Here is a 12,480-nt window from a genome sequence, read left to right as displayed (position 1 = left end):
GATTTCATCTTTACAATTGCCTCAAATAGGCTATAAGAGACCTCCAAAAATACTACAAGTGTTCTAAATTGAGATCTAAGCAAAATACAAGTAACAATTAGGCCAAAAATGACCAAACATTGAAAGTACAATTTCTACTCAAAATCACTGCAAATTGATGGCAGATTATGAAAGTAGATGAAAAATCATGCACTTTAAAAAAAAACGACACCTGAAAAGGAGGTCGGATGGCTGCAAACGAAGCCTCTGAAGTTGCAAAATTGAGGATTGGACAGTTACAGTCATCAAAAACTGTAAATTGTGAAAAATCTGTTCATCAAAATCAAAAAATTCCTCCACCACTGCGAAAAGCACGAAAACTTAGCCCAAATTAAAAAAAAATGCACCCAAAAAGGAGCTGAAATGAGCAAGTTATGGCCTTCCAAAGTTGAACTGCAAAACTGAAAAGCCCAATGAGGGGTAAAAAATTTTCAAAATATTGTTGACATAGTGTTGACGTCAGCAAATGACAGGCTTAAATTTGACACTTGTCTGGCCGTCATAAAAACTTCACCACCATGCTTGCGTAGACTGTCCGTACAATATGGAAATGCTGACATGTGTCGTATAGAAGCTAACTGGGCAGTGATGATTGTGCAACCTGTGTAGTGATGTGGCATACGTGTGGACAAATAACCGTGGGCCACGTGTCATTGTGGTCGGTTGACAGGGCACTGATGACAGTGTAGGTACGGTAGGCCGCGTGTGTCGATGACGTGGCAACTAGGCACTGAATGAGCATGAAGAGGACTGATCCTGCTAGGGCACGTCTCAGTTTGTGCAGTGGCCTGCATATCAGGTAGGTGACTGTGTGGGTGAGTACTGGAGCGCCACGTGGATGAGCAGATTGGGCGTGGCCGGTGACGGAGCCCGAAGTAGTGAAGGAGCTCGAGGCATCAGCGGAGCAGGGATTCGGTAGAGTTGCAGAGACCGGCAGCTAGAATTCAGCGGCGATAGAGCACGGAGCGCGGGGGCCATAGGTGGTGGCCAAGGTGACTGGCTGACGGAGACGTGGCATCGATAGCCGGGAGGACGCGGGAGGTTGCTGGGAAGGAAAATAGCCATTGGGAGGTGGGCCTACCGGAGAGTGCAGGAGTTGAAGTCTCCAGGGGCTATCGGAAGTGGGGCAACGTCGGGGATATAATGGCGGTGTTAGTCGAAAGCAGGGGGCCGGTGTCAGTATAGGTAGCCGATAGAGTATAGTTGGCCTGCAACTAGTGAGATGCGACAAAGTACGGTTCGGTGGGGGGTTAAACCCCCCTCGTAATATATATATATTTTTAAAAACTTTATACACTCAAAAAACTCCTAGTTTTTTCGAAAAATAGAAAATGAAATTAATTTTTTGCAAAGAAAAAAAAAATTTATTTATTTTTAATAAAATCGTACCGTTTGGCAGGTAGGTCGTACCCTTGCCTGCTAAAAGAAGTTTTGCCCCGAAAACAACTTTCACCGAAAATAGCTGAATTTATACTCAAAATTCACGGAAATAGCCACCCAAATGCAACCGTGAGGTCCAAATAGCCTCAAGACGCCCTCAAAAAGAGCAGCTCCCTAGATCCGAAAATAGAATGCTCCAAAAACTCTCCAAATAGACTATTCAGTGAAGCCCCAATGGCTCTGATACCATGTGAGAATTTGTTGAAAATAGCCAAGATCAAGAGCACATTGAATAGCACAATAGAGAGAAAAAATATTTGAGAAGAATAAACTGTATTCAAATCAAGATGAAAATACTGATCAACTGGGTCATCAAGAATTACATACAATGTAGATGAGCTTGCTTAGAAAGGCAAGGCTAAGAGACAAGAGAGCACACAAAGATGACATGTGGCTCAATGAGATGCAAGGGTAGGTAGGAGAACTAGTAAAATATTCCACACGAGGTGGATCACCCACCGAAGGTGGAATTATCACTCCACAATAAGTGGATATGATAAAGTAATAACAATATCACACCATAAAAGGTGGAAATTCTCCTATATACACTCCCAATGTATGCACATCTCCCTAAGTGTCTCATATGCAAACTACAATGTGGTGCATGTACCTAAGTAAACAGAAGTGAAGTATAATTATATCCAACATGAATAATTAATTACACCAACAGTCATAATGGCACCCTACTGGCTTGTGGAGTATATGAGTTTACTGTTTATGGGCCATGAGGATTGTCTAATTAAAATGGTTACGTCACTTGAATGACATATCTTTTGCTAATAGTTTCCTCTTCTTTTCACTGAAATGATTGTCCAGCGACAATCATCTCTGATACTCTGCCTAATTTCCAGTGACAACTTTTAACTTACAAATATTCATTTGGTTCCAGCTGTGAACAGCTTTAACAGAACCCTGGCATCATGGGACACAGCAACTGTGATATCTGTTTTAACTTGCTAGAGCAAAATGACTAATGAAAACAATTGAGTGGTAAAACGGAGGTTACAAATATTTGTAATTATAAAATTTTAGAATTTGTGGATGGTGGTTTCTGTATAATAAAATGGCCACAAAACATCAAGAGTAAAATAGAGCAACATTGTAATCCCTAATACAAGGTCTTTGTTTTTGGAATGCACGATAATAATGTTTTCATGGTGTGGAATTTCTCTTTTGGTGCTTTACAGGATTTACATCTTTTAAGATACATATATTTAAAATAATTGACATCTATACACTTTTATTACATGCAGATCATATTCTTAAGGAAATCTTACCCCCTGGAACGGAAATTCCTTCATCATTTGAAACTATAGGTACCGAATCTAGTTTTTCTCTTAGTAATGGTTTTTTTAATCCAGAATGGCCAAAAAGTTGTGTATCTGTTTACAGTTTTATATTGCATTTGCACTAATTTCATTTCTTACCTTACTATTGAAGTCATATTTGAATGCCATTTCTCAATGATAAATACTAATATACAGAGCATCCTTATTTTCATGAATAAATATGCTTTCTCTTTAAGTTGACAGAACAAGGCCATATACTGAAGCAGACATTTTTATGCTCTGTGCAGGACATATTGCTCATTTGAATATATGTGAGAACCTGCTTCCATATAAAGATGCTATTGCAAAAGTAATTTTTGATGTACGTGTTGCTTATGTGCTCTAAATATTTAGTCTACTTTTGTTTTTTCTAGAATGCAAAGCACACAACAATGAGACTTTGCAGGGTTGGCATGTTTTCCAACTTGCAGCTTGTGGCCATAAAAATAAATGATTGCCAAAATGGCACATCCTATCAAGGATAGTATGAAGGAGCTTTAAGGTGGGTTAAATAGTAATGCTTGGAGTTTGGTCCTTCTTCGAACATTGTAAATGCATACATGAAATACTATTTCAAATAGTCTTTAGTTGCTCAGCTCTTTTCCTCATTCAATCTTTGATGATTGATGTATTTAGTGATTTAGCCTCATTTAGTCTTACCAAGAAGATTCCTGTTACTGCTATGGAATGTGACCCGTCTTGACAAATAATGTTTGACCTATGGAATATTTCTTAATATTCTTTACCTGCTAAGAGATGCTACTGGAAATCATAATGTTCATTGTTCAAAGATAAACTTTATTTCTGGAGCTTAAGTGTGTCATTCCCCTTTGCTTAATTAATAAAAAGTATCCAAAGTGGTATCATATGCTAGTTTTCAAAGATCTAATACATCTATACTGAAAAACTGTATACTAATCTCCAGAGGATCTTACTAAAACTTATCCTGGACATCTGGAACAGCAGCGGAGGCTTATACAAAAAATTTGATCATTTCATACTCTCAATAAAGCTTCCTTTTTTAGTTTCTCTACAGTTGATTTCAAGAATATTTGGTGAGGGGATAATGTCCTTTTTGGAAATTTGTTTAAATAGTTTCCTTATGTATTAGTGAATTGAATGACTTATTGTATCACTTCAGATTTGATTTACGATATAGTAATGATCTTAATCTTTCTCTGACTGTAGAAAAACCAGCCAAGGATCAAAACTGTTGTAAACAAGGTTGGGACCATTTGTAATGAGTTTCGCGTGCCTACATTTGAAATTTTGGCAGGTGAAGGAAATTTGATCACAGAGGTTAAGCAGTATGGAGCCACGTTTCAGATGGATTATGGCCTGGTATACTGGAACTCAAGATTAGAACATGAACACAAACGGCTGGTAACACAATTCCAGCCTGGACAGATCATCTGTGACATGTTTGCTGGTATCGGGCCCTTTGCTATTCCTGCAGCACTGAGAGGTTGCATTGTATATGCAAATGATTTGAATCCAAACAGCACAAACTATTTGCGCATCAATGCAGAACAAAACAAGGTGAAGGAAAGAATTTCTGTATTCAATAAGGATGCGAGGGATTTTATACGCCATTTGACAGTGAAGACAGATAGTGAGCCTGATGCAGAAGGGCATATTAAAGATTGCAAAACTGTAAATGTACAGTGGTTGGAAGACAGTGCTTTCGTAGAATTACGTGATAATACCAATAGCAGACAAGAAATTTCAGCAGGTGATATTTCTTTAATTTTCATGGAACACTGTTGTATCTGATATGGTAGTACTATTTAGAGTCGAAAAAGGCAATCTAAAAGGGTTGGATTGTTGTGGCAGCAGAGTTGAAGAGTAGGAATGATGGCCTCCATGCTGAGAATGGTCCTCAGAACATTGGAGCTTTAGTTGGAGACATGAGTGTAGAGCCTAGTGGATTTTCAAAAGGAACTACTGGAGGTATATGATTGATAACTTGGAGGATGCAAAAAGATAGACCTCTTTAGTGAGAATTTTATTGCTTCATTCAAGAGCCAGAACATCAGTATGTTTCTTGAAATTAAAATTGACTGGTTGAACTCTGATCTTTATAACCACATGTTGAAAAATTGTGTGTTCTCTTATACAGGTCAGGGAATTGAAGAGTTGAGTCATAAAATTCCATTGAGCTGTGAACAAAAAAAATGTTCAGGTGCGATCATAATTTTGGAGCACCAAACTTGTATAGAGTAATATTTTCATGATACTAACTCAGACAGTTTGGAATTTTATAGACTAGGTACTATTACAGTTTGTTAAAGCATCGGATGAAGTAATCTGTAATGTACTATTACAGTTTGTTGATCGTACTAAAAGAATGTTGCAAATGCTCAAGTTAATACAGACATTGTGAAAAATGAATCTACAAAAAGAAACAAAAGAAAGGAGAAGGAGCAGATGGCAGCCACTGGCGTTGATATCTCAGAAGGCAAGCCTTGGGAGCATTTTGATCATGTAATCATGAACTTACCTGCTTCTGCACTGGAATTTCTTGGTAAGAATTAATTACCATCATGAAACTAATACCAGATTTTGTACTTTCTTTTGATCTAATTAGATTATACATGCATATTTTTTTTCATTAATTTTGTTTTTTCATATTTAATCTCATTTATTTGATTTCTATGCTTGGGAATTTTTTTTTTTTTTCACAGATATTAAAATACTCTACCATCGATTACATCATATATTTGATTTAGAAACCCTTAGGTGATACTCAAGATGCTCCTATACACAGTCATGCGTACATAGGTTATGAATATGTATGATATAATTCTGAATTCCAAATGGCAAGCAGGTTCTGTCATGTTTTTTATTTTACATCTTAATGTGTTGGTATATTCCTATGTTACTGGGTACTTCGTACATACTGTATATAAGCTGGGTGAGGGTGCAGGTTTAGTGCAGACCCGAGTGTGGTGCAGGTGTGGCCCCGAGTTCGCCCAAGGTACCACTTGGGCGCCAGACCCAGGCGAACCTAGGAGTACCTTTTTGAACCAAGAAAACATTCAATAATTCTTTCACGTCCCCCAATGAAGGATTTCACCCTAAACTACCTCTATTTGGTGTTTGCAACTTATTTCACAAACACAAAACACCAAGAACACCATTTTTTTCCTCCAAGTTGCCATTGTTTTTTTTTTGATTTGTAATACACAGTACTAGACTGCGAAGATTATATTAATTTCAAAAAGATTTACGTACAATGTTTACATAGGGTCCAGCCAGCCAAGATGGCCGTGAAGACAAAAGGGTCATATCTGCTATTTGGCTACATTATGATAGATAAAACATTCCAAGCCATACATAGAGCACAACATAGCCAATGCTAACTGTGAAACAAAGATTGATAGAAAAAACGACAATATAATTGTCACCAATGACCGCTTCCTTGATTCATGAAAGATCAAAGCAAAAGGCAAATAAGACATATCACCTTGCCTCTACTCCTCATAGAAGGCATTAGAGCACACCACATCCGCAAATTGGTTCAGCTAGTCCAAGTTCCTCTCAATATTAATGCCACCCTTCTGTGAAGAAAATCTCGACCAATTATGGCCCAGTGTCAATGTCGTGCCAAACCAGTAGCATCCATGTTCAAAATAAAGGGCTGCTTCACCACGTCCGCATCGGGTTGCAGAAGCTTGGGAAGGTCCTCAGGCCAGGGATTCCAACACCCAACTCTGGGAAGACCACTGTCTCTATATTGTCAACCAAGATCTCATCCTTGAAGACTGCACACAACAGCAGGAGAATGTCCACCCTCGTGCCTCCCAGGTCTAGGAGAGAATCCAAAAACCGTGAAGAGATATCGGTATTTACATAGTATCTATTGGTAGAAGAGAGGAATTCCCTATCCAGAACCATCTTGATAGCCTCCATGGCCAAAAGCCTAGGCTGTTGGCAAATAGATTGCAGTCTCAAATTTGTAATTAGCCCTAGAAAAGTGATGCAGAGCTTCCACACCCACACACACAAGCTCTACACCTTTTAGGAATCTACTGCACATTGTTGAGGTTTCACAATGATTAAACACTTCTCCTTATGAAGGTTTTCCATAATATTTAATAAAACTCCACACATATTGCTCTTGCCTATGAACTCAATCATACCTTCTAGACCAACTAGGATAGGTTTCTTGGCATTGAGGACAGTCATAAGCCAAAGGGAGTTTAAGTTTGTTTGAAGGTTACCATCACTTTCTACAGATCCTTGACACTTCCACACACCCTCTCAACACTCCTACCAACCCTTAATTATCAAACACCATGTACTTTGATCCAACCCTGAACATGTACAAAAGGTTATTGTTAAACAAGAACTTACTGGCCTCTTTGACACACGCTCACTCCGAGATGAATAACTTTTTCAATTGGACATATGTTGCAGATCGCTCTGGTGGGACTCTAGAAAACTTGGGTATGAAGAACATATCAAAAAATAAGAAAGATCCAACGGTTAAGTTTTGAGATATTAACCCCGTATCAGGACTGTATTTTCTTGTGACAGTCAAACCTTCCCGAGGCAAGTTTTCAGTCACCTTCATGCCTCAAACCACGTGCAAAACCTATCATGGAACCCTGCAACAATAATGGAATGATAATTTACATAATAATACATATTTCCACCAATTTGTGTGCCTTGATCAACCAGGAACAAAAAGATATAGCATTTTCTTTGTCTCCGTTTGCCCTAGTTCTGGGTTTTGACAATTTTGAGAGAACTTATTGTATCTTTGCCAAAACAACACCAAATGACATGAAACCTGAAGGAAATGAAAGGTAACTTACTTTGTTTAAACCCTCAAACCATGTTAATGAACCTTCAATGCATAGCAATGGTGAAAACTAACAAATTGCAGATTGAATGTGAGGAAAGTTGAGGAAAAACATAGAATGTGCAAGGAAACCACTTACTATTATTGCCAAAAACTTCAATTCCGAGAATTACATTCTTTTGAGGAGTTTTTTCACCATATTTATAGCATTATAAGGATTCCCAACGAACCAACCACCTATAACCGCCAAAAACCAACCTTTTTGCAAATGTTGTTAAGCAACTTTGAAAAGTTGCATTGACAATATTTCTTGCTTTTTGGTTTATTGTACATCTTGATCATCCAATACCCCAAATAGGCTAAATAACATGTTCTAACATTAAAAATGACACAAAATACTCCCGACAACCTTGATATTGTGATTTTGACTTGTTTTGACCACTAGGCCCTATGTGAGCAATTTGACAATTTTTAGGACATATGACTCAATTGACTCAACCTTTACATTTTATTGGCACTATTGGCCTTATTACATCATGTTGGGTCTAAATAGACCTTATTTGAACAAAACAAAAACAAACTAAATCATGCCCCACATATGGGCCCTTGAAGGGACGAGGTGCTCCTGCACCAAAAAGACATTTGTCTTTTCTCACACCTTAGAGAGATTGGGGAGTCCATCTGGAAACTAAATGCGTGAAAATGCAAATCCGCTATGATGTCCTCAAGGAGCCGAGGCTATATATAGGAAAACCGGCGCCAAACCATCGACTAACCAGCCAAGCACTTTAAATTCGCATTAAAGCCCATGGCATTTCATCCCAAATATGCTACCACGCCACCACCCCATGGTGGTCATCAAAGAAGGGAATTTTTAATTACCAAGAAAATGATCTTGAAGAGACTCCAGCCGTACAAACATTAGTTGAGCTTGTTTTGTTTGTTATTGTAGGATGCAAGTTGTCTTGTCAGAAGTGACCTCATGTGAAATGAGGTGAAATTAAACTTAAACATTAATCTCAAGTGGGCTGTCAGTCATCTCAAATAATCCATAGCTTTCGCACCTTGATTAGCTAAGTGATCAACCTCCAAATTCAATTTTCTATAAATATGATTTATTGTGATAGATTTGAAAGAGGAAAGTACTTCCAAAGCCCAATCCAAAAGTGCTTGTAGTTTTCAATTTGGGGTGTGTCTCGTTCTCAAGGCATTGACCACCAATGTAGAGTCCCCTTCCACATTTACCCTTCGAGCACCAATGTATTTTCCAATTTGGGGTGTGTCTTGCTTCATTTTTTCTGAAGGCGAAGGCTATGGACGAGTATAATGCACACGAAAATATTAGGAATGGTTGGACAAGGAAGATCTGGCCACCAAAGGCAAGTAAATCTTAATTTTTTTCAAGATTTTCTAAGTTTTTAAATTTTATTCAAGTAAGTTTTGAATATTTATTTGAACATTTTATGTATAATAAGTGGCTATATTGTCGATTTTTTTTTTCATTTATTTCAATAGTGTTTTCCATTTTAGGTTCATATAGAATGGTGGAATTGGAAGTTCTAGTTTGGTTGCCTAGGGTCGAAATGAAGCATGAATTATGTCCACTTAGCCCAAGGACAAAAGTTCAGATCACCATGTGAACATATGACATCAGTTTTGCAGCATAAAGGCCAGAAACAGGCTTGGATAAGAGCTAGGAGGAAAATGAAAAAAAAAATGAACTTATGCTCATACTCATGGTAAAGGAGAAGAAAGAGGGAAAGAGACATGAGCAACTAGGAGCAAGATTACAAAGAGATAAGACATCACTAAAGTCAAGGGAACAAGTCCTTGAGCTTAGGATCTTATTTCACACAATCACATACAAGAACACACAAAACAAGACAAAAAAAAACAAAAGGCAAAAAGACAAACAAAAGGAGTTTGTACTAAAAACAAAGGCTCCAAGTCAACTAGTTGAAGAGACCTCAATCAAAATGTTTCAACCGCTAATAGCATTCTTGAAATTTTATTGCAAGAGCACAAGTGGTCTCATGGAAAGGGCAAGAGCATACATCCAGTGATGAGACAAGAAACCATGACCTAGCAAGCTGTGCTATGCTAAGTGATCCATGAAGGCACAAATTCTATGGGACAACAAGTTGTGTTATGTTGTGTGATTTGTGTGGAAGGGAAAGGAGAGTTGAAAGGTCTAGGAAGTTGTGTTATGCTAGTCAACTCATCCTGATATATGGTGCGAGGAGAATTGAAAGGTCTAGCAAGTTGTGTTATACTAGTCAACTCATCCTAATAAAGGGAAACTGCCAAGCAAAGCTTTCTTACTAAAAGGCAATTGATTGGTGCAAATTGAATAAGGAGAGTCAAAAGGTCTAGCAAGTTGTGCTATGCTAGTCAACTCATCCTGAAAAAGGAAGGATTTTGGCAAGCAAGCCTTTTTAGTACAAGGCAAACAATTGCAAAGAAGGTGTTACTGGGACACTACAACAAGGATTACCAAACAAAGCATTGTTTGTAAGGAAATCCACAAAAAATGAACTGCAATTTGAAAAAGGATAACCAAACAAACCCATTTTTTCGTGAGGAAATCTTGCAACATGGAATAAGGATAACCAAACAAAGCTTGCTGTTCATGAGGAAATCCTGCAATATTGAATTGCAAATAAGCAACAAGGAGGTCATATGCATGCCCTTGTAATGTCCCCTCTTTCCTAGGCGATCACTTAGATGATGAGATTTGCCTATTATCCATCTTCGTAGGCAAATCCAATGGTTAGGAGATGATTTTCTTGGCATGATAGGATTTTCTACTCTAGAGATTGGCATTTGATTGGCATTATTAGGAGCAAATAATGTTATTTTATTATAAAGTTACTTTTTGCTGAATATAGAAAATTCCATTAAAGTGACTTTATAAAGTTAAATTATAAAGTAACTTATAAGACTAAATTATAAAATCATAAAGTAACTTTATAATGTTAAATTATAAAGTTAATTGCACAAGTAAAGTACATGGGAAGTGTTTTAAATAAAGTGCAATTATTTTACTCCTCCACATTGGACACCACTTTTGGAATTGAAAGCAAATTTAAAAGAAGCATAATGAGGTGTTGGGTTCCAAGATGAAGGGTTTTTTATAAAAGGGTTCTATTTCTCATATTTGCTCATAACGGATGGATCAATTTCAGAATTCTTTCACAGAGCAGCTCATGCTAGGTATTTCCTGAGCAGGAAAACCCTTGGAGGATTATGAATTGGACAAAAACCCAATTCACTATTGAGGGGAATTTATATAGGATTTCCATTTGTGCTACATTGGACGATTTCTTCAGGCAGATTTTTCAGTTTTCTTACAGCAATAAAGCACCTAGGGTTTGGTGCATTAAAATCAGATTTATTTAATAAAACAGGATGCCACTTGGAGGTCAACTGGACATTGTTTGGTGAATTTTCCTGCAAGATTTTCAATAAGGAATTGGTTGCAGCGGATACAGGTTGATTTATGAGCAGATTTGAAGGGTTGGAGCACTTTATTTCCAGCCGTACCATTTCTCCTGCAGCCGTACCAACTGGGATTGACATTGGGGTTTGTGCATATTTTCTTATCAGTAATTATCAGCAGCAGATTTGCACTCATCTAGAATAAATTTATGAATCAGCTTCTATGCATGTTAAGGATTGTCAGTTTGAGTTGAAACTCTTGCTTGGAGGCCAGGCGTAGGGTTCAGTATTTCCATTGCTACTTTCATTATTCGTTTTCAGTAATTATTGTTATTGCAAATAAAACCAACTGGCGCCCCTTAGCAAGTTGGACACCCCTATTCAGGTGTTCCCTTCAGTTCCCTAATAAAATTCCTCATCTGGTTGAACGCTGAACTTCCGAGTATGCAAATTCTTGTTCATGGTGTCTCAATTCTCGTATTCTGAATAAATGCGTTGCTGATCTAAAAAATCAGAACTCTTTTAATATCAGTCTTTCATAATATTTTCATTTGGGTTTAAAAAAACATTATTTTCTTGCATATGTTCTATGGTATACCCCATACCATCATTGGCATTGAAACTCAAACTAAAACCTTTGCAAACAAACACAAAAACTTCAATCAGCAAGCCTTAACAAATCAGAAAAATCAGATCAGACCTTGGAGGGGATCTTTCAGCCCCACCCTTAAGATGTCACCATAGTCCTATGTTGATGTCTTAAGGAAAAGAACAAGGATAAACACCTTTACCACCAGGGAGATATCCTTTAAGCAACAATGTACATCAGTCCAAGCTAAAGAGGCGTAACTCTTTTAAGCAAGGAAGAGATAGTTGTAAAAGAGATATCTTGCAACAAATGTAAAGGCATCTTTTTGAGGGATGCATAATGAAAGGCGGGAGGAAGAGACCTTCATTCAAAGAAATCTACCTCCAAGAGGAGATCTTTTTCAGTGTTTTTGAATTCATCTTAGCTAGTTACAACTGGCTTCTATTTGTCCTTCAAAATCTTTACTTCCACTTTTGTTTCAACCTTGAAAGAAAATGCTCAGATTTTACCTCAGATATTGGATGCTGCTCCTCTTTCTCCACAAATCCTTCTTTCATACCTTAACTGCTCCCTTCTTCTATGCTGTAGTCAGCAAAAGTACATCGTGTTAGTTGGCTAAGTAAATAATTGTTATATTTGTATTTGAGATGATTAGTTTCCGATTACATGTGCGTTGGCAGTTACCAAGCTTGGAAGCCTTAACCAACTCAGTACATTGTTTATATGTAGTTGTTCATAGTCAGGATATCTCTCTCCGATGTTATGTATGATTGCACATCTATTACTAGTAATAAAGATAGATCTTCCAAATATGTTGCAAGCGAGTTGTATTCTTATGT

General features: G+C 37.6%; 1 protein-coding gene across 9 annotated transcripts in view; it reads left to right on the top strand.

The window, feature by feature from the left end:
* LOC131054862 (tRNA (guanine(37)-N1)-methyltransferase 1) overlaps window positions 1–12,480 on the top strand; it is a 116,118-nt gene that overhangs the window by 60,065 nt on the left and 43,573 nt on the right. For 6 of the 9 annotated variants that reach the window (XM_057989497.2, XM_057989487.2, XM_057989494.2 and 3 more), the window contains 6 exons: window positions 2,733–2,795; window positions 3,056–3,129; window positions 3,996–4,539; window positions 4,641–4,757; window positions 4,927–4,989; window positions 5,173–5,331. In XM_057989497.2, the coding sequence (XP_057845480.1) occupies window positions 2,733–2,795; window positions 3,056–3,129; window positions 3,996–4,539; window positions 4,641–4,757; window positions 4,927–4,989; window positions 5,173–5,331 (1,020 nt within the window). The remainder of the gene's footprint in view (window positions 1–2,732; window positions 2,796–3,055; window positions 3,130–3,995; window positions 4,540–4,640; window positions 4,758–4,926; window positions 4,990–5,172; window positions 5,332–12,480) is intronic. The other 3 variants (XM_057989489.2, XM_057989495.2, XM_057989488.2) reach the window with 2 other exon arrangements.

This window comes from Cryptomeria japonica, chromosome 9, assembly GCF_030272615.1.
Source record: "Cryptomeria japonica chromosome 9, Sugi_1.0, whole genome shotgun sequence".
Taxonomy (NCBI): Eukaryota; Viridiplantae; Streptophyta; class Pinopsida; order Cupressales; family Cupressaceae; genus Cryptomeria; species Cryptomeria japonica.
This window is presented reverse-complemented; position numbering and strand designations above follow the sequence as displayed.